The 22,736-nt window shown below is 37.2% G+C and overlaps 1 protein-coding gene across 1 annotated transcript; it reads left to right on the top strand.

Moving 5' to 3' along the window:
- Positions 1-633: 633 nt before the first annotated feature.
- On the top strand, positions 634-22,736 carry mef2b (myocyte enhancer factor 2b). The gene is made up of 9 exons (XM_041791711.1): positions 634-911; positions 7,936-8,009; positions 13,184-13,387; positions 13,614-13,742; positions 14,341-14,530; positions 15,325-15,473; positions 16,901-17,015; positions 18,917-19,028; positions 20,319-22,736. The coding sequence occupies exons 2-9, from the start codon at positions 7,956-7,958 to the stop codon at positions 20,620-20,622; spliced, it is 1,257 nt and encodes a 418-aa protein (XP_041647645.1). The 5' UTR covers positions 634-911; positions 7,936-7,955; the 3' UTR covers positions 20,623-22,736.

The following is a 22,736-nucleotide window of genomic DNA, read 5'->3' as shown; positions in this document are numbered from 1 at the left end:
TCTCTTTTGTATTAATGAATTGTTTTTGAGTCTGACATTGTTTTGCTTGCAATTTAGTTATTTCATCAATATAACTGCCAGATTTTGTTTATGAATAAAGCTGAATCAAAAAATCTAACACTGGAAATACATTTTCCACAAATTCCTTTCTGTGATCAAATGAACCATCTTTAAGAGTGGCCTTCAGAAATGTGTGGTCTGCAGTTAGACCCCTCCTTGAGAAGTGTGACACCCAACCCCAGTCTCCCCTACTTGGTATTAAAAAAAAGTCTGGACTTTGATTCTGAAATTTAGTGTTATGGTTGGATGTTATGCTGACTTTTTTTTTCACTTTTCTAGAACTGGAGAACCCAGCAGATTTTTCCTCTTCATCGAAAATAAAAAAGTTTATGCAAATGTTAAATCACCAGACAGCTTTTATCAACGCAGTCAACTCCCTCCACTGATGATTCCCCTCAGTAAAATCAAAACTCCTTGAAACAGTGTTTCTCCATGGTTTGTATCTTGTGGGGGGTTTTTGAGCTTGTAGACATAAAGTAGCCTATGTAAAGTGTGACTTCTGCTGTGATCTATCTGGCAGTCTCTGAGTGACTGTGTTGCGTTTAAAGGCGGATGGGAGGCGGAGGAGTGTGTCCAATGGCACAGCTGAGGAGGCGCTGTGAGAGCTGAGTCAGAGAGGCGGGCAGCAGCAGCCAGCTGTTAGAAAGCAGCGCTCCTGAACCATCCGCTACTGCTACTGCACCAGGTGAATATCTCTACGTCAACACAAGAGCAGAGCAAGGAGACACTTCTGCAAATCTGCGCTTTTTTTTTTCTCCTTTTCAAAATTTGCGACTCTTCCCCCGCGTGACTGGTGTCTATCAAGTGGGTGAAACTCGAAAGATAAACAGAGAGAAGGAGCTCGAGAACAGGTGAGAACACTTCTTTTTTCCTATCTGAAGCCCGTGAGATTATTTCTTATGTGGACATATGGGTTTACCTGTGTATGGAGTAGCTCAGGGAGCTACCTGTTGCTGTGTCACTGAAGCAGTAGACGACTATATTAGACAGGGATGCTTGGCAACTCGGGGACAGACAGGCTATTCTTACACGTCTATTTAGAATGACGTCAGCAATTTGTAGGTTTAATTATCTGCAAACATGTTTTGAGCCATGTATTTTTAGTTTTTATTTTTAGCTTGCTGTGCAGGATGAATCCGCGTCATTTGGATGAAGACTGAACGCTGAGCAGAGACTGAATGGCTTCTTTCCAAGTTCATCTCCTCATCCATGCAACCTCTTGCCTTCACCAACACTTCCATCAGCTTCACTAACATTTTGCTCCAATAACACACGTTTATGTGACGTTTTGCTTGTGAAATTATATTCAGCAGCACATTAGATTGAAATGGTCATGAAGGCTGGTCTCATCCTCAGTCTCCACTGTATTCTGAGTTCTCTGGATCTCAGACAAATGCATAAAGTCTCAAACTTTTCTCTCTATTTCTGGGCAGATCAAATGTTCATCTAACACTGAATGTACTCGCTATTCTTGCTCTATCAAAAATATCAAGGCAATTCAATTATCTCCTGTTAAAATTAGACAAATATTTCCTCACCCTTACTCTGAAGGGCTCAGTGGGCGCATGAACCGTCTGACCCAGAGGATGACACACATCGGATGAAATAAATTTGTTTTAAAAAAGCAGACATGCTTGAATAGTAATGTCACTGGAAATACTTAGCTTGGAGTAAAAAATTTACATTAGGAGTTTTTGTGATGGTTTTAACTTGAATGGATAACTCAAACATTTCAAATGGACAATATTTGTCTTGTATTTCGAAGATTTCTAATTCTTTGTTCTTATATTTAGCCTTCTATCTTTTATTTTTGGAGACGCTTTAAGGTCTGATTTGACATTTTTTCCTTTTCCTGCCATGTAGGACTTAATTTTAAATGACAAGTAAAAACAAGTCTGCACTAGCTCATTTTAGTATGATACGTACAGCTTTGGCACTAAGTCTGCCCAATATTATGTAATCAATACACAGCTGAAGGAAAAAGTATGATAATATTAAAAGTCAAAGGGAGTGTAGATGCACTTCACAATATTTTTAACTGTGCGAAATAGGCAAAACTGTATTACAGTTCTAAAAATGCCCTCTGCCACAATCTGCCAGTCTGGTGGCTTCTTTAGCTCATACATTAGCACGTGTTTACCTTTTTTGACACGTTTGTAGACCATCATGCTCTGAATGACTCATGGAAGCAAAACCATTGAAGCAGAACCCCCAATACTCTAGAAATGCCCTACTTAATTTTCCTGTCTCATTCATGCATAGAGCTCACTGCAGCAAGAAAAAAACATCCAGTCTGATATATTAAACCCTCATCTACAACTGATCATTATTATTAATCCTGTCAGTTTATTCACAAGCTTTTTGTTTAGTGTATATGTGATCTGTTGTCACAGTGAAGTCCCTGATGATTACTGTCAGAAGCTCCCTGGGTATGTCATAGAGTGGGGTCTACTGCGTGTTTGTGCTCAGTATTTTCCACTGCGTTGCCTTTGGGAAGCGTTTGACAAAGGAGCTGTCTTTCCCTAAAGAGTCTCCATACCTTTGGGCACATGTGCCATCCAAGTGCACTATCAATTATTCACTATTACAGGGCATAAAGCTATTCTGCTGTACATCAAATTCTTAAGAATAAAGTTTGGGGACCTTTGACAACATGAAAAGTTATCTCATCCATCGTAGAATTGTAGGTGAAATGAGTCAAAAACTCTACGCAGGAATTTCCAAATTAAATTCAACTGAACCATTTGGGGTACAGGCACAAACAAGCTGTCTTTAAGAAATTTAACACTCAGAAGTTTCTTCCCAAACCATCAGACACAGTGTAGCTGCTACTGGTATTGAGTAATACAACAAAAAAACATTTTTTTTTTTTTTTTGTCTGAAATTGTATTATACATGAATGTAGCTGGAAGATATTAGCTGGAAAACTTAACTGGAATAAAGTATTAAGCCTTTAGTGAGTTCAGGTTCAAAGCTGATAACAACAGAAAACAGAAAAGGAAGATTTTATGGCTGTTTTTATGAGGAAAAGTCCAGGTGTTTTCAAACTGAAGACTCCAAAAAAGGATCGATGTAGGCAGGCATATTTCTATATAGCACTGCTAATAATTGCCTGGTAAAAAAGCATTGTTTTAGCAAATACAGTGGACTATTGAGATCAAAAACCGCAGATTTGAAATTATTCAAAACTGGTCCGTGGATCTTTATTGATGTAATCATATTTTTGGACTAAAGTTTTGACTGTGAGGACTTTTTCTGATGCAGCAGGACTGTTTTTGATGGAATATTATAAGGCGAGGAGAGTACAGGAGAATATTATTGTTTGTTTGCTTGTTTGCTTGTTTGTTTGTTTGTATGGTGGTTTTAGCCTGATATGGTTAACAGAATTCTGAGAATCTGAGCTTTCTGCTGGTGCACAACATGCCATATTTGCATTTTATAAGAAATGGAAAAGTTGCGGAAAAAAAGTCTGTGGGCCCACCGATGGACCCTCAGATTTTGATGGGGTTAAATGTGTGGTTAATTAATGAATTGTTAAAAGTTAGGCCTTCAGTGTTTGCAGCCGCCTCCTCAGCTTCTGTTGCAGATAGGATATTGAATGATGTAGGAGTACCACATGGGTGGTAGTGTAGAAACAGGGGGATTTTTCATTTAAAAATGTAAATAACTTGTTTTTTATTCAAATATTTAAGTTTTTCCCGTGTTTTGAACACAATGAGCACGCACTGGTCTCTTCAGTTTTGTCACTGTTTTAATACTAGACTCCAGGGATCTCTCTATTCCTAAAACAGCCACTGGATAAGTTATACCCATTATTTGAAAGCATTGATTTTCCTAAATAGCACCAATCAAGAGCAATATTTAACAACAAACAATTAACATCTCTTTAACCACAGAAAGAGATCTAGGTATGGTCATACATAATGAGACTGTGCTTATGAGGATAGGACCACATGGTTCACAGTCACACTGAGTGTTTTATATTAAGGGTGGGTATTCACGCACAACTGCGTGAAAAAGTTTCCAATAATTGATGTCTTTAGTTCACTGCTCCTGATTGAAGTGCATGTGTTTTTGTTCACTCATTGGAAAATGATTTGCTTAAAAGCTAAGCAATGCATTAACATGATATTTTTGGTAAAATTGATAAAAACAGCAGACAGATCTTTTGGTACATTAACTGAGGTGTTTGGGGAACACTGCATGTCACGTGCACCTTTGTTTGAATGGCTCAAAAGATTTTGTGAAGGCAGAGAGAACATCCAAGACCATGAACGTTCTGGGTGACCATGCAATCAGAGACTTCTGAAAACGTTTATCAAATTGAACAAATTAAAATGATCGATCACTCTGTGTCAGAATTAAAGTCTCCACCGATAAGGAGATTGTTCTGCAAATCTTGCATGAAATTCTGAACATGACAAAAATGTGTGCCAAAGTTGTCCAAAAACTTCTGACTTGATCAAAAGGAAAAATGCAAGCAAATCTGTGGAGACATTTTGGAACAAACTGAAGGAAACCCTATTTTTTAAGAAAGGTGCTCAACTTTTGAGTTCATCATTTGCCAAAATGTTAGCAAAAACATTTCAACCAGTAGCTAGCAGTGAACTAAAGGCATCACTTATTGGAAACTTACGGCAGTTGTGCACGAATACCCAGCCTTTGATGTATAACACTCAGTGAGACTGTGAACCCCATGGTTTCATCCTCAAAAGCGTAGTCTCATTTTTAAGTAGTCATACCTCGTAGATCAATGACTGATGATGATCTGTTATTCTCAAATTTGTCTTAGGACTGATGCATTTTCCTGAAATTTCCTCAACATCAGACTCTCCTTAACTCAAAGCATTGAGCAAATCTGTTTACATTTAAAAATAATGAATGTCTTTTATCCCATGTGTATCCATGTTGAAAGTTGATCTGTAAGCTCTGTTAAGACAGTTCTATTGTTTATCTGCTGATGTGACACAAAACAGGTGGAAATTAATGGTTTCTTTTAAGGTAAATTTTACCTGCATGGCTGTTTTAAATATAAATGGACATTTTTTATGATAAGCACAACAAACTTTTTTGGAAAAGTCAGGGACTGAGAGACTTTCAAGTTTAACTGATACAAAGTTAGACCCAATTGAAGAATAGCCTTGGGTAAATCTTACCCAATGGCAGTTTTAGTGTTAAAACTTTATATGTAAATACAAGGAGGCATCCAACACTGTAAGACTGAACTGTTGAAGGTTGTTAAAAAATGAGTTGTGTTAACTCAAAATCCAAAATAGCTTTTTCAATTCTTTTTTTCTGAGTAGATTTAACATTTTTTTAGTTTCAAGTGAACAGTACTCAATCATTCTATGCATTTTATTTATTTTTTGTCATTGTCCTTAGATTTTTTGACAATCATCCCTTTAAACTATAGGACCATTTTGCACCATGAGCAAAGTTACTAACTCAGTTAGACAAGTCCTGCCTAGGGAGGAACTATAGTATACAGTGGATTGTATGCTGGACATGACAGAAGTGGACTTCCTGGTTCTGTGAGCTTTTTTTTTACTGACTGCCACTTGTAGTCCCTTAAGGTGGACTAACTTGAGTGTGCATAAATGTTCAAGATTTAAGTATGCAATAGTAATAAGGAAAAATTACAGTGGATGAAGACTACTAGCTTTATGTAAAGTATTTAAAATTGTTTTTTTTTTAGTTGGATTGAAACAGAACTTTTAAGTGTAGTAAAGTTTCCACAGGGGAGTTAATCTAAAGTTAAGTTAAGCCAAAATAAATACAAGTAACGATTACTGCAACATTTTTTCACTTATTAAAAACGTTGACGTAATCAGTTTCAACCAGAACTTTGCAGTGAAGGCGTACATTTTTATATAATGTTTCAAAAGCTGTTAGGTATGTAATCAGGCTGGTAAAGGGAGAAGTGGAAAAGTTAAGCACTAAATGGTCATTGTATCTCCAAAGACAGGGTGTGAACTGACAAATATGGTTCTTTCTTAGGGTATTTTCGAGAGAAAACATCAATAAGTTGTTGTAATATTTTTGCTAAGATTAATTAAGATTAACAATTAATTGATGTTCCAAAAATTGTTATATATGTTTGCCCATCTAAGGGCTTGATTCAATGTATTTTTTTTTTTTTTTAGATTTTCTTAGTGATTTCATATTCAGGAGCTGACCTTAAAGAGAGAATGTCACAAGCAGTGAGCGTTTGCTGTTTGTTCCAGTTCTAGTGCATTTACAGACTTCAAATGGCAATCTTCATATGGGAGAAACACAGAGAATTAACTGACATGTAACCTGAAGCCAGGCCTTTCTTGCCCATCTTGGCCATTTTTGGCAAAGCCACCAAACCACATTCAATTCTGTAGTGGACATCGCCCATCTAAAAGGTGTAGTTTTGCAGCCTGTACCTTTCTTAGCATGTGTTTTTGAGCGGCTGAAGTTTTGGTAAAAGTCTTCATTTGGTTGCATCTGAGAGGAGGGGAACTGCCCGTAAAACTGAGATAAAGATCTCTCTGCCCTGCTCAGAGCACATGTCCCACTTCCCTATATACTGTGCATTAGTATGCGTTGACATGATGTAAAAATCTCACATTTTTTTTGTGATAGACACGTTGAATATTTTAGTTCTAGGCAAAACATTTGTCTGCATTTTTTCCTGTTCTTTAATGAGCCATTGCTTATGCTGGGTTTACCGGCAGCTGTTGGAGTTAAGGTGTATCTTGTCTCTGCAGCACATTCAGCACATTGAACATCACACGACTTTATAAGGTAATAAATAGGGCAAAGAGGTGGATTCCTCCAGAATGCCCCAGATGCCTGTGTGCCAAGCTTATGTTGAGGGACAGCGGGCACTTCAGGGGTCGTGGGAACACAGGCGCCATATCCGCTCATGCACCATCAGCACTAAATATAGAAAAAAGTCCAATACATGTCCAGTATTGAGGGGAAAACCAGTGAATAGTCCTCAGGGCTTTAGGAGAGCATTGCACAGTCAGGTCAGAGAACTGATAGAGGAGCGTAAAATGAAACTTTTACATGAAACATGTTATGTTTGCATTTGTGTATTCAGTGCCACTGCTAGTCTGTCTCCCCTAATGCAGAGAATGTCACATGAATCTATAGTATCCAGCTGGTACATAGTCCTGCAGGGCCATGCACAGGAGAAAGGGTTTTCTAAATCAAGAAAAAAAAAAGGAAAAACAGCGGGTGTGAGTTTCAAAAACAGACATTCTCAAGCTAACCGCAATCCATCCACGCCACTGCCTTCTGCCCCTCCAGGTCCTGTTTTTTTCTGCCCTGGCTGTGCATGAGAGAGGAGTGGGTGGCGTTTAGCGTCACTCATCTTTATGAAACACACCGTTTTCCTTCAACTGTTTGGTTTTAGCTATTGCCCGCTGAACCTTTAAAAGCAGCGATGGGCTGTATTTTTAACCCTGTCTCTCGGGGCCGTGTGGTGCAGAGGAGCACAGGGCTGCTGCTGTGCGGCCCCGGGGTAACCCAGACTGTGGGGGTGTCAGACTGTGTGGACTGCTGGCCCGGCAAGGGCCGCTCTAACTTTAGACCACATCGCCTCATGGTGGTAAAAATAAACACCCAGCCCTTACCAAAGGGGGAAGGAACTTGAGTCCCCTACACCAAATGGTTCACATTTTCCCATCAAAATTACTAGATGAACTATTAGATGGTTAAAATGTTATGTTAACATGATCTATCAACTTTTACTTTCCGTTTATGAGTTTTTTCATGCATCATATTTGGTAACACATTTAGTCACTGCTATTCACTGTAAAACTGTGGCTGCAAATAACCAAAGCATATTTTAGACTCGCTACTGCTTTAACTTCCCTTTTTTTATTCTTCTTTTTTTTACAGACTCAAAGACGGCTGTAAAAATGGGAAGAAAGAAAATACAAATTTCTCGTATATTGGATCAAAGGAATAGACAGGTGAGTCAGCATTTACAGAATGGCTTTTTCTAATGCACATAACATTTCCTGTATTTTTATTCAGTGCAAAACTATCTTAAAGTATGCAGCAACCATTATGCACTCTGTTGGCATTAATCCTTTATCAACTGTATTTGCCTTATTTTTAGTAAGAATGTAGTGTTACATTTATTTAGTCACATTCATCTCACTTTATATATATATATATATATATATATATATATATATATATATATATATATATATATATATATGTGTGTGTGTGTGTGTATTTGTTTTTTATTAAAAGAATGAAACTGAATTAAATTAAATTAAATTAAATTAAACAGGTTGTATGAGCTTTAAATGAAGGAAACTGGCCACCAGTGCAACAAACAAAAACTGTACTTGCAACAACTATTTTCTTAAAAATGATGCACTGCATCTTATTTTAAGGAACTTCACATGTATGAGTTTATTAAGGAAAAATGTAATAACAGTAAAGAGCTACTTCTAACTAGAAAATAGTCAAATTCAGAAAGATGTGTTTTTTTGCAGTCTATTTTAATCAAGTTTTTCAGCTTTAATTGTTATCTTTATTTTTTGTCTTTATTTAATTAAGCCAGTGCACATTAAACGACATATCTGCTGCAACACATGGCAATGTAAATGTACCATAATTAGCACTAAAGCTGAATTTAATCTGTTGTCCTGTCAAACAGAATAGTTGAAGGTTGTTAAAAAATGAGATGTGTTAACTTAAAGTCCAAAACAGCTATTTCAGCTCTATTTTTCTGTGGTGATTAAACACATTTTTAGTTTTAAGTGAACAGTACTAAATAATTCTCAGTGTTTTGTGGGATTGTACTCAAATTATTTAACAGTCATCCCTTAATCTGCAGAGTTTCCTTAGATTTCCTTTGGGATTTAAACTCTTCTGCACCATGAATGAAGTTACTGACTCAGTTAGACAAGTCCTGCCTTTAGGGAGCAACTTTAATATACAGTGGATGATAAACTGAATAAGATAGAAGAGAACTTCTTAGTTTAGTGCACTTTTTTCTCACTAGGCCTTCCTTGTGTGGCATAAATGTTCGGGATTAAAGAATGTGATAGAAATAAGGGAAAATTGCGTTGGATGAAGAGCATGACACTTTACAAAAAAGTAGGTAAACATGTTGTTTTGAGTTGGATTTAAACAAAATTCAGAAGTGTAAGAAAGTTTCCACAGTGCAGTAAAGTCAAGTTAACAACTAACATCAATTTATTAGTAATAATTACTCAAAAGTGTATTTCCACTACATAAAAACTCTGATGTAATCGGTTTCAACAAAAATTTCAAGCAGTTTCAGCAGTTTTTTTTGGGGGGGGGGGTCTAATTAAAATCATTTAATGGTGGTGGTGGTGGGGGGGGTCCCTTTAAAACTCTGAAAATAAGACAAACATCAGTTTATGGTTATTACCAGTCAAAGTTTAAAATATGATACTCACTGATGATGCTGCAGAAATGAAACCGATCCGATGTGATGGAATTTATTGTTCTTGCAGTTGTACGTGACCACGTTGTAAAATAGTCTGTTATACTAAAAACAATGGCTGCGTGTATGTAAGCTCCTACTGACTTCGCAGTGAGGAAGGTCTTATATGACAGAAATTTGCCAGATTGAACTTCATAACATTTGAGATTTTCTGAACATGGTCCTTAAAATTTTAAAGTCAAAAATGACTCTTTCTCTGATGTGTTATAAAAGCACGATTGTATTATTTTGGGCTTTGACTGTCAAACAAATGACAGTAGACATCTGAGCTCATCGCTCATGGCTTTGTCTGTCTGACATTTTCTTGGCTCCTTTTATAGGAATGGACCGCATACAGCACGTCTTTACATCAGAAAGTAGACATAACATTTTACACACACGGAATAGTTACACACGGGTTTGAGTCCATGTAATAAACAGTGAAATTATTGTACTTATTTGGATATTAATGCATGTCTCATTATGTATTTTGATACAGAGTTGTAGCTCATGTACATGCACTGTCAGAAAATCCTGTAAGAGAGACACTAAATAATGATGGTTTATGGTTTAGTCTAAGAGTCAGTGTAAAGAAGGAGGCATTTTTCTGTCCCTAGCCTTCAAATAGCCTTTAAATATTTCACTGATAAAAACTTTATGAATACATTTTTTCATATTTTTGAATTAAACCATATGTTACTTGGGAAATTATGCATTCTTGAGTGATAAATTCTTAAATATCTATTTAAACCAGATACAAAAATGCCAAACACCATAAAAGTGCCTGTCTCCACGGTCATGTAAAGATGGTGAGAGCAGTATTTGGAGGTCAAAATATGATTTTTCTGCAATTCAAAAAATAAACATGTGCACATGGCCATCAGATAAATTATTAAAAAACACATACAGCAACAAAATGTCAAATAAATGTTAGAAATTATATCAGAAACATAATTTTCCCTCAGAGTCCTGTCACTGGTGTTATTGTATTCACTGATGTTAAGGATACCACTTAACTTTCTGTACCCCTTTCTTGATGATCATGTTAAAATGCCCAGGATAAGTCCACTGACCCTTCAATATTTTAGGACTGTTTTCAAATTGTCTCCTAATTTTATATGAAGTATTTAAATAGAGCCAATGGTGTTTTGTCATTGTTGAACTAGATTACAACGTGACTAAATAGCATTAATTTGTGAGTATATCCTGATTATCAGTGTCAAAAAAAAGATTTTAAAAAATCATTAAGCTTTTATTTATGCTAAATTATGAAGCTACTAAGTCATTTTATTATGTGAAATATAGTGAAATGTTGGAGAAGGAAATATCTATATATATTTTTGATATTTTCAACCCTAAAAGTGTAAGTTTTTGTAGAATGACACATAGATGGTATTTATTGACAAATACATGAAACATGATAAATAGTGTTTCATTAATTATATATGCAGACTACAAAGTAACTGAAAAAAATAAAGTCACAATTAAAAATGAGTTAATTAGTGGTTTAATCAATAAACATTTTAAAATAACTTTATTTATATGGTGCTTTTCAAAAACATGCAGCAGGTGTTTTACAACCAAATCAAGGCAAATAAGTAAAAAAGCAAACAGGCAAAGGGTCAAAGAAAGAAATGAAAGCAGGTAAGATCATGATTAAGAGTCAAACATCAATAAAACATCTATAAAAAACCTGAAGAACGTACGGTAAATTAAGTATCAGAGTGAGCCAGGGTTGAAGGTGGTTCTTTTCCTAGATATAAACATTTTCAAATAATAAGTAATGCCATTAATTCTACACAATTACCTTTAATAAATTCATTTACTTTAGTATACTTTACTTTCAGACCCATATCAGCTGAAAAATCTCAAGAAATATAAAAAAATCTAACAATAAAAGAAAAAGAAATAAACACAGTTGAAGTGTTCCCAGCAATAAAAAACACAAAGAGACGTTAGCACCAGTGTTTAAACAAGAGAAATACTGGTGTGGTTATACTTGTGGTTATTGAGTCAGTGGCATTATGATTATGTTATGTGCGTTGATTAATTGACACATAAAATTTGCATGCAAAATGATTAAGAAAAGCATTAAATATGTAGACGGTTTTAGTAACAAACATATGACTAGCGCTTGTCCAGTGTTTTTCAAAAGCATTTTTATACGCCATCTGCCACTGTTTCATTTTAGCTTTACTGAGAGCACCACAAGAGAGCAGTATAAAAAGGCTCTAAAAAGCTGTTTTAATAATGTCTGAGCTCATAAAAAATCTGTGTGTTCACATATAAGCTTGTGTCAGCAGTTTGCAGCATTGACACTGCACATCATCATCATCACCACCCAAGCCTTTCCTGACAGCATGACCTCGATACATAAATCATGAATGGAGTCGTAATCAAAATTCCCTCTGCAGGTGTAAACATTCCTTATTGTCCTTATTGTAACAACAACATTGGTACTTATACTAATAGTCATGACAGTAATCATCATCCTTACTGAAATAGAAAAATGATTATTTGTCAAAGTGAGCAGAGATATGTGGGGCACGTATGTCATATTTTCTGTCTCTCTCTGTCTCTAATGTATGAATGAAACCTCTCAGAGTTTTTCTTTTCTGAGGGACCTAAATATGACATGAGTTTTTGCCCAGGCCAGAAGTAAATTTATGTGTCTTATTAAATAAAGTAAACCAAGGACTTAAGAATGCCTTAAAAAAGAAAACAGAACTTACCGCAAGATTTTTTTTTTTATTATTAGCTGTTGAATGCTGCAGAATTTGACAGCAGAGATTTTATTCACTGTAAAATCTTTGCTCTCATCAGAAATTACATTTTTCAGTGAAGTAAAGACAATGCACACTGCCAACAAAGAAAAGTGATCACATTATGCTCAAAGCTAATTTAAATACAAATTAACAAGTTGTTTAAAGTGAATGTTTACCCCACATACTGGTTTTATGATTCAATCACCAGATCGTCTTTGTAAAAGGAGATTTAACAGTTCAAAAAGGATCAAAAAAATACCCACAAGATAACTGTATGAAGAAGGAGAACACTTTTATTTCCTCATATCTGATCTTCAGGGCTGAACTATTTTAGTGATAATGTTTTTGTATGTTAGAAGTTTTCTTGTCTGAAAATAAACTTTGAGGATACATTGTTAAACCCGCACAGATTGTAAAACCTGCTGGGAAAAACTCTTGATTTTCGGGCTTTATTAATACACTTGTCTGTCAGTGCTGTTTGTATCACAATGTAGTCACAAGCTGTGCATTCTGTGGATGCATACGGTTGATTTATTGGCTGTTGAGTATCAGCAGGAATTTTCTTATCTGCTGATACTGAATTAACTTTTTAAGCTTTCATCTACTGTTACAGATCTCAGTCATCCTTAACTGATCATTGCTGGATCAATGTTGAATAAGATGACAAAGAGTACAATCTAGACGTGCTCCTTTCAGAGTGCCTTGTGACAACCTTCACTATGAATAGGCGCTGTACATTATTTTATGTGATAACATCTATGTATTTTTTTTTAATGTGGCGGATAACGATGAAACAAGTCAAAGTTACTCAAGCTCATGTCTATTTTTGTTAAACCCTGCTTTTTCCCAATCATTGAGTCCTGAAATATATTTCCATGTCTTTATCAGAATATTTACGATCTATTTTCCCCAGGTGACTTTCACCAAGCGTAAGTTTGGTCTGATGAAGAAAGCGTATGAGCTGAGTGTGCTGTGTGACTGTGAGATCGCCCTCATCATCTTCAACAGCACCAACCGTCTGTTCCAGTACGCCAGCACAGACATGGACAAGGTGCTGCTCAAGTACACAGAGTACAGCGAGCCGCATGAGAGTCGCACCAACACAGACATACTCGAGGTAATGTTCAAGCTGCTGTCAAAGGAAATTACTGTACAGCACGGTTACATGTTCAGAAAATAAGTAATAAAACAGAAGAAAAGCACAAGGGATTCAGGTATCAGACATCTTTCGATACATATCTTTTGATTTTGTATTTAGGATGAAGACCTTCAAATGTTGTTCCTGCATATTTAAATCTTTCTGCTTTCATTGTGGGTGACTGTGACTTTCTGTTCTCTATCAGACTCTGCGTAGGAAGGGTCTCGGTCTGGACGGCTCTGAGCTTGACAGTGAGGAGAGCATGCAGGTGTCTGCAGACAAATATCCTGTCAGTGAGGGCATGGACCTCTCTGTGGCTCGCCAGCGCCTCTATGTCAGTACACACAATTCTGCTGTGCAACACACACAAAACACACACAGATTTGCTGACATTACAATAGTGTGTTCTTCATATTTACTTCAGTACTTTTGTTAATCACTGCTTTTATTATATTCAAGTATATTTTTGGGGAAGTACTGAACAGCATTACATTTTAAAAAGCAGCATGTTCTCAGAAAAAAAATAAGCACTCAAAGCCAAAATGAGGCGGTCCAAGCTTTCTGACAACAACAAGACAAGGACCAATAGTTTGGCTTTGACAGCACATGACAGTCAGTAGCACACAGCAAGAAAATGATCCCACATTTCAGCCCAAAACATCTGCTGCATTTCACTTTAGTTTAAGTCATACTTTATAATAAATAGCCTAGATCTAGATCAGTATTCTCTTGTAGCTGGTGCACATGAAAGAATGATTATATTTTATTCTACTACCCTATCATAAGTAGCTCATTCCTTTGAGTAAACTTTAAATTACTTACTATTACAGTCCTTACTTGAGTTCAGTCGTCCAGTATGTTTTCCACTTCTGATTGTTACGTTATATTATTTATAGTTTCAAGTGTTGTTAAAAATGTATTTCACTCTTCAGGCCCCATCACTTCTTCCCCCAGAGGCCCAGTTCCTGGTGTCTGCAGGCTGTGAGAACGGCTTCCCCAACTCCTCTGGATCCAGCATGGTGTCCCACAGACCTCAGGGCTTTAAATCTCTGAGCTCCAGAACCAGCTCAACTAGCCCGGCTGCACCACACTCACACAGTGCTTTTATGTCTCCTCACTCAGGTGAGCTGAACTTCAGAAACATTATCATTTGACCCACAGATTAAAAGATTATGCAGAATTTTTAAACATGCATGTCAATTTTGATCAATAGATTTCAAATCACCGTGGATTTAATACAATGGAGAATCACTTTATCAAGTAATTATAAAGCATACAAGTTTGTCTCTCTAAATGTGAGCTTATTGAAGCCAGAGAAAGCCTTTTATAAAAAACAAAAAAGTGGGGCAATGTTTAATATGAACACAATTACTATTTGATGAGCAATTTGCTTGTTTTTCTGCTTCAAATAGATGCAACAGATGCAATATATTCAGTGTGCAAACCCTTTAAATGCTCTTCGAGGGTCTTGCTTAAGTCATCCCTCACTGCACCTGGCTGTAAACTCACAGGAAGTGTGCGTGTACATGTTTGTGTGCACACATACAGTCGGTTTGTTTTATGAAACTGGCCCTCCTCCAGTGATACAGTGGCTTTAACCACTTGTGTAGTTTCTGTACCGAGTGTGTCACACCTGAAAGTCATGTAGACTTTTTATTTTACAGTATTGCCACTATTTCAAGTTGAAACAGATCCTGAAGGATCGTCTGTATACTAGAGTATGATTTAAAACTTTTACATGAAGTAAACTGCAAGTATGTCAGAAAAGCCAAGAAATAAACTCAAAGGTAAAACAAAAAGGAGAAGTGCATTTTGTCACACGTATGAACAGAGACAGAGAGATAAGGAGAATGCATCAAAGGGTGAAATAGGCCCACATGCATTTTCACTTCCTGCACCTTTTTTCCACCATGTAGGTATCGGCTACTCTGTGTTCTCCCATGGCGGTCTGAACAGAGCTCTGGACATGAAAAGCCCTCCTCCTCTGAACCTGGGCACTGAGAACCTAAGAGGAGAAGCTGCTAATCAGGGCATTGGGGCCACACGTGCCAACCACAGCTCTGCGGTGAGTGCCTCTTTCTCCTCGGTTTGATCTCTACCATGACACACTATAGAGCCTCCAAAAACTAGCTGCAATAGTAGTATAGTGCCTATAAAACGTATTCACCTCCATGGATGCTTTACCCCTTTGTTGATTTTATAAATCAGTCATGGAAGTTCAAAGACACACACATCCCAAAGGGTTAAGTATTGGATGCTGAACCAAGAAAAATCACAGGCAAAACAGAAAAAGCAGTTTTTGTTTGCCATAAATCAGTCATGGTCAATATTATATGGCTTTTTTTGACAAATAAAAATTACAGGTCCAGCCAACTGGTGCTAGTCGTCTCATAATTAGTGAAATAGGGATCACCTGAGTGTAGTAAATGTGTCTAAAGTGATTGTAGTATAAAAACACCTGTGCCTGGAAGGTCTAGTCTCTGGTTAATCAGTATTCCTGGCTACCATTACACCACAAAGACAAAAGAACACTCCATCAACTCAGAGAAAGGGTTACTGAAAAGTACAAGTCAGTGGATGGATACAAAAACATTCCCAGGTGCTGTACATCCCCTGGAGTTCAGTTACACCCAGGTTTTTCACCAGTCAAAGCTTTATGGGAGAGTGGTAAAAAGAAAGCCACTGCTGAAAAAAAAATTCCTATTAAACCTCGATGAGCATTCACTAAAAGGCATGTGGGAGACTCTGTGGTAAAATGGAAGAAAGTTCCTCGGTTTAATGAGACCAAAATGGTGCTTTTTTGGCCATCAGACATGACGCCATGTTTGGCAGACACCAAACACTGCACAACATCACAAACACACCACTCCCTCTGTGAAGCAGTGGCAGCATCATGCTGTGGGGATACTTCTAAGCAGATGGCCTTTGAAGGCTCGTAAAGGTAGAGAGACCTATCAGCATGCTGTGATTGCAGCCAAAAGAGCTACAAGTGCTATCTGTCACTAATTTTATATTACGTATTTTAGTTTAATTGACATTACTTTGTAGAAATCTGTTTTCACTTCGACATTCAAGAGGTTTTTCTTTGCATTTTTGTTTCAAAAATCCAAATTATATTGACCAAGATTGATTTATAAAATTAATAAAAGGGTAAAACATCCATGTGGGTGAATGCTTTTTAGCACTGAAAGTCAACAGCAGACATTTTAGACCTCCTTGTTTTGATTTGATTTTTGTTTGTTTTTTACTCAGTACTAATCCTCTTTAAAATGCAGGATAGAACCATGCTTCCCTTCAAACATACTTGAGGAAAAGGGAGATAATTTGCTTTTAAAAACTCTAAAAAAAGTGCAAGCACATAAAAAGCTACCGAATTACAGTAATATGAGTAAAGGTAATTAGTTACTTTCCACCTCTGAATTACAGATATTGTTTTTTGCAGTATGTTAATAATGATGCAATCATATAACTAAAACACTTTTCCTGTTTCAGAGAGGGGTCTTGTACCAGGGTCTGCACAGCAGCAGCTCCATGGTAGCGATGGGAAAGTCAGGGCTGCTGGGTCACAGTTTGGGGGGGTATGGACTCACCGCTCCTGGAGCATCTGGTACGTCTGCTATGTATGATCTCTGGAGCTAAACTACTCTGATAAACTGTAAAAATCAATGAGTTAGTTTAAATTACAATTGAGATAAGAATATTTGTAGAGAAATTGTTCAGTATTTTAGTTCAGCACTCTTATGCCTGAGACAGTTGATTGCCCTGATAGTAACAGCTTGGATTTACCTGTTTGATTCTCTATTTAACTGCCCCAGACATTGAATTTGATGCTAGTTTGTTGTTGCTGAGTTATATCAATAAAATTAATTGTTTTTAAAGTACAAGTAAATGCCAAAGAAAGGTTAGCACAGGCCCACATAGAGCAGACAGCCAATAGCATTTTGATGGTGTAACTGTTAAGAGCATGAGTGTTCACGCTGACAATAGGGAAGGAAACAAACAGTGACAGGTCTGTGTAGATTTACACATAAGAAGAGGCCAGGCTGTAGATGTTAAAACCAACTACAACCCCAGTTCTAAAAAAGTTGGGAGACTGTGTAAAGTGTAAATTAAAACAGAATGCAATGGTTGCCAAATCTCAAAAACCCACATTTTATTCACGATAGAACACAAACAACACATTAGATGTTGAAACTGAGACATTTTACCATCTCATGAAAAACATTAGCTCATTTTGAATTTGATGGCACCAACACATCTAAAAAAGTAGGGACTGGGCAATGTTTACCATTTAGAACCCTCTCTTCTTTAAAAACATCCAGGAAATGAGGAGACCAGTTGCTGGAGTTTTAAGAGAGGGATGTTGTCCCATTCTTGTCTGATGTAGGATTCTGAAAGAGATGTTGTCTGGATAGGAGCATATATCTACTTCAATATACTTTTCATAAATTGATATTGCCTCAGACGAGTAAGCTGCCAATGCCATAGCCACTAACACAACACCATACTATCAGAGATGCAGGCTTTTGAACTGTGCGCTGATAACATGCTGGAGGGTCCCTCTCCTCTTTAGTATGAAGGACACAGCATCTGAGGTTTCCAAAACCAATTTGAAATTTTGATGCATCTGACCACAGAACAGTTTTCCATTCTGCCTCAGTCCATTTTAGATGAGCTCTGGTCCAGAGAAGGTGGTGGTGTTAGTGAATCATGTTCACATACAGTTTCTTCTTTGCATGATTCAGCTTTAACTTGCATTTGTGGATGGCATGACAGACTGCATTGACAGAAAAGGATTTCTGGAAGTGTTCCTGAGCCAATGCGGTGATGTCCCATACAGAATCATGTCTGTTTTTAATGCAGTGCTGCCTGAAGACCCAAAAATCACCTCCAGCCTTATTCCTTGCAGACAGAGATTTCTCCAAGTTCTCAAAAAGATTCTGAGAATCTCTGAAAATCTTTTTTGTGAAATGTTGCTGCCATTAAATTCAAAACAAGTTGATGTTTTCATGATAAATGAAATGATGAAATGTCTTAGTTAAAAAATCATATATTTTTTTTAGATATTGTATTGTGAATATATGGGTTAATGAGAATTGTTATTCAGTACATTCTGTTTTTATTTACATTTTACACAGCGCCCCAGCTTTTTTGGAATTGGGGTTGTGCCTCCAGCAGCATGTTAGTTCAGCAGCTATCACACTGTGTGCAAACCAAATCTGCCACCCTGCACATATTTAAAAAAGCAACCTCGGAAAACTTGTGTATTTTCCAGGTTTATTGTGAGTTCCAAAAATAAGTCTTCCACAGTAAGCATCTGATAGTTTTATTGGATGAACAAATGAAATGTTTATAAGGAAGATTGGTGTCGTTCTTCTTCTCTGACCCTCAAATAAGGCTGTTTTCAAAAATGAGGAAACGTCCTCTTGTAGTGAAAATGAAAATGTTTTGTCAAAATCCATCCATGTGTTTTTAATTGTTTGGTTAATGTTTGTCCTTTCTTTCCAGAGTACAGCCAAGCTGGTTTCTACCACTCAGTTAGTCTACAAAGAGGAACAGTGAACCCCTGGCACCCAGCACAGCAACCTCAGGAGTCCCATGGGCCTCATATAAGCCCAGGGTAAGAACATAAATGTGGCACATAGGTAACTCTGTATCCTTTAAATTGGGGAAACAAAGAACTGGCCAAATGTACTTATAGAAACAACATGTATAGAGGCTCCTGTGAGGATCTTGTCTTTGTTTTGCTTTTGGCCCTCTTGCTGATCTTTTTTATGCTTTCTGACCAAAACTATAATGCTGTTGTCTTTTAACAGTCAAATGTCTCTTGTTGTGATTATTTGAGGTGGAAAATGTCAAAAGTTTTTTAATTGTTTGTTGTTATATTTGAACCACAGGAGTGTATCACCAATACCTTAAAAACATGGTCACTTGATGTTAACTTAATAATGTTAATAATGCTAATTATCATGCAATGTATCAATATTTTACACTTACTTTCATATATTGGATGGTACTCTAGTCTTGGCCATGCTTTCTTTCCACAACCACCTCTTACTTCACCCTAAAGTTACAGACTTTTAAATGAATTTTTTAAACAGATTGTTTACCCATGCCCCTGGTAAAATGCAAGGACATCCAGACCCCAACCAGGGTTGTGGTCCCACCCGATGGTTTTTCTGTACTATGTTCATCACAGTACTGTATATACATACAATGATAGACTTTACACAGTTGGCATGAGTGACAGTGGCCAAAAGTGAATAAAATAGCATCAAAATAGATTTTGACTATACAAAAGTCTCTGAGGACCCCTGGCCCCAACAGCCCCTCAAAAAGCCCCCAAGATGGCTTCACATCAAGCCAGTTCTAGAAAGGTAGATCCATATTTACATGATAAAACAACGATCAGTGGATTACTGTGTGGTAAAATGGCCTGTTATTAGTAAAAATGTCTGATTTGTTTCAAAAGAACTGATACTGCACCAATTTGAAGCATGTAAGTTCCACCTGGCATGGAGACATGTTAAAGTTTCATGATTTTGTGACACTCTTCTAAGAGCTGATGAAGTGTTACTGGGTATATGGATATTTATATTTTAGATTTGGGTTTGTCCTGTACTTCTCTGGCTCTTTTAAGTGAAAAGAGATGTTTCAAATTATTCTGTTCACTTGCTTTTAGCTGAATGGAGAAGGGTATAGTGGTTTTTGCCCAGGGCCTCCATATTACTAAAACAGCCCCTGCTTATAAAATACAAGCAATCAGCATGTAAAAATAAATTGAATGACAAAGTTTAAAACATAAAATTGTCCTATTTTAGTGTGAAAAGCTAGTGTTCAAACAAAAAAAAGCAGTCTCAAAGGCATCCAGCCAGTCATTTCCTTTGTCCCTCTTCTTGTTGTTTTCCAGGATGTCCACTGGAGGGTGCTCCTTCCCCTCTCAGTCGTGCTCCTCATCCTCTCCACATCTGCCATCCCTCAACCTCAGCATCAAATCGGAGCGCAGCTCGCCTGAACACATGTCCTCCCCTACCTCCCCCCCTCTCCACCACCTCAGGCAGCACTCTCCAATGAGTAACCCCGATTCTGCTTGCCACACTCCTCCAGAAGCCCGCCCGGCCAATGAGACGAAAGAGTTTCCCAAAGTGGGGTACGAGGAGGAAGGAGGGCAGGCGCTCAGGCAGCTAGAGATCAGTGATGGGTGGCAGAGATAGCTGCCTGCTGCAGTCCAACACCATCTCCCATTTAATCAGCCATCTTCCATCATAGCCCCCCCCCTCCCCACACACACACACACACACACACACACACACACCCCCCACACACATAGATAAAACACACAAGGTAGTGAGATGGGATGGATCTAACCCCTGTCCTGCTTGAGAGGGCCTCCTCTCTCTGTTTCCTCACGCAGAGCTGGTCTCTCCTGAGCAATGGCGATTTTTGTCTGCGTCGCCTGGTTGATCCTGTGAGGAGAAACATGCAAACAGACATTTGCTTTTTTGTTTGGTTAGCTTTAGGTTTTTGTGTGGAGCTCATAGGAGCCAGAATATCATTTGACAAGTGTGCTCTGTTTTTTTTTCTAACTCCATTCAAATAAACTAGCAGCACACTGGGACCAGCTGAATATCTATAAAAACTGCAGAACCACCACAGCATTTAGCCAGATATTAGGCCTACCATCTCCCAACATGAAACACAGATTGCAAACATCTGTGGAGGATTTTTTTAAAAGATTATTTCACCATTTTTTTGAAAACCTTTAAACCAGCATTTCCAAAACTTCAGAATGCTGCTGCTCAATTTGAGACCAGACAATCTACCAAAAAAAAAACCTTGTACAATCACAACATGAGACTCAAATATAAACCTTTTATTTGTTATAGATATTTTTATTAGAAGGGAATTTCAGTGGGAGTTTCAATGTTTCTAATACATTGTAAATGTAAATGTACTTTGTAGCCCAGCAAAGTCTTCCCAAGTTGCATTTATATCTTTAAAGATACTGGCAAATTCTTAAAAATCAGGAAGTGAGCGGCTTAGGAGAGTGCATCACAGAGTCACTAGTTAACCCAACTCCAGTTAAACATGACATCAATTGCATAGATCAGACAAAATAAATGATAAAACGGTGGCATGCGTTAGAACCAATGATTGTTTTTTTTCGTTCCTTCTGAGTCTGGAAATAAACATGTTATCAAGTATTTTATGATCAATTAAAACTAATTCCCTTTTTTTTTATTTCAGTGATGTTTAGTGTTCATGCATGACCTCTCATGGCCCACCTAAAGTAACTCTGTGGCCCCCCCAGTGGGCCCTGGCCCACACTTTGGGAAACACTGCTTTAAACAATGTTTATTTAAAATAGATTCCTTTATCATGCAAATCTGACATGAGAAATTGCTGGGAACATAATCTATGTCCTTTATTCTGTGTGAAATATAGTCCTTCCTTTACTCGTTTATGCTTTTTCCTGTATATTTGAAACCGCTCCGGTAATGAGACTTTACAGTGAAGAAAAGTTTTTGCACAAATGCAAAAAAAAAAGGTTGAATAGTAATGTAAAAAAGGAGTTCTGTTAGGGATCTCTTCAAGGCCAGTATGCAGGAGAAACAATGAATGAATGAATGAAACCTTTATGACCTCCAGAGGATACATTTTGCATGTAAACAAAAAGACAACATACAGACAGAACAGCATGATTACATGAAACAGAACCAATAAAATATATATGGCCTTATATAAAACTAAAGTTTGTGTGCGTCATCCACTGTGCAGTGCCACCACTGATCAACAAACCAAAAGCCAATGAACATATTCGGAGCTTTAGTTATTCTTTGAAAACACACTTTGCTTTCATAATTCTGGGCGGTGGTCAGTGTGTCTCAGGGAGTTCAGCCACGCCTCCTTTTGAAAGCTTGAAAACGTCATCAGTCTGTGTTTGTTTTTACGACTGAAAATGTGGATAAAATAAGCTTTAGTGACTATAATTCCTCATAAAATAAAAAGTTTGATCTTAGTAGTATACTCCAATGTTGGCACAACTTTACCATACTACTCCAGCTAAAGACCAAAGTTTTAAATATTATCCCACACACTGTAACAGCTGAAGAAATGTAGTTTTCATACTGGGGCTGTTTGGATAAAAACTAGGGCTTTCTTAGTTTTTATTAAGTTAATTGCAATTCATCTCCTTTTTGGTTTCATTGTGGGGTTTTTGTACTGTCCAAAACTATTTAAAAAAAAAAGAGGAATTCAGGGTAGATTAAAAATCATGACATGAACTTAACCATGGAAAAAAAGAACTTGTTGTGGACTGAAAAGGAAG

The sequence above is a fragment of the Cheilinus undulatus genome, linkage group 7 (genome assembly GCF_018320785.1).
Source record: "Cheilinus undulatus linkage group 7, ASM1832078v1, whole genome shotgun sequence".
Classification (NCBI taxonomy): domain Eukaryota; kingdom Metazoa; phylum Chordata; class Actinopteri; order Labriformes; family Labridae; genus Cheilinus; species Cheilinus undulatus.
The sequence above is the reverse complement of the archived record's forward strand: the minus strand, read 5'-3'. Positions and strand labels throughout refer to the sequence as shown.

Bases quoted from the DNA above. Each gene is read 5' to 3' on its own strand.
- mef2b (XM_041791711.1), top strand. From the start codon at position 7,956: ATGGGAAGAAAGAAAATACAAATTTCTCGTATATTGGATCAAAGGAAT. The intron at 14,531-15,324 runs GTGAGCTGAACT...TCCACCATGTAG, and splicing joins TTTTATGTCTCCTCACTCAG to GTATCGGCTACTCTGTGTTC. The intron at 19,029-20,318 runs GTAAGAACATAA...GTTGTTTTCCAG, and splicing joins GGGCCTCATATAAGCCCAGG to GATGTCCACTGGAGGGTGCT.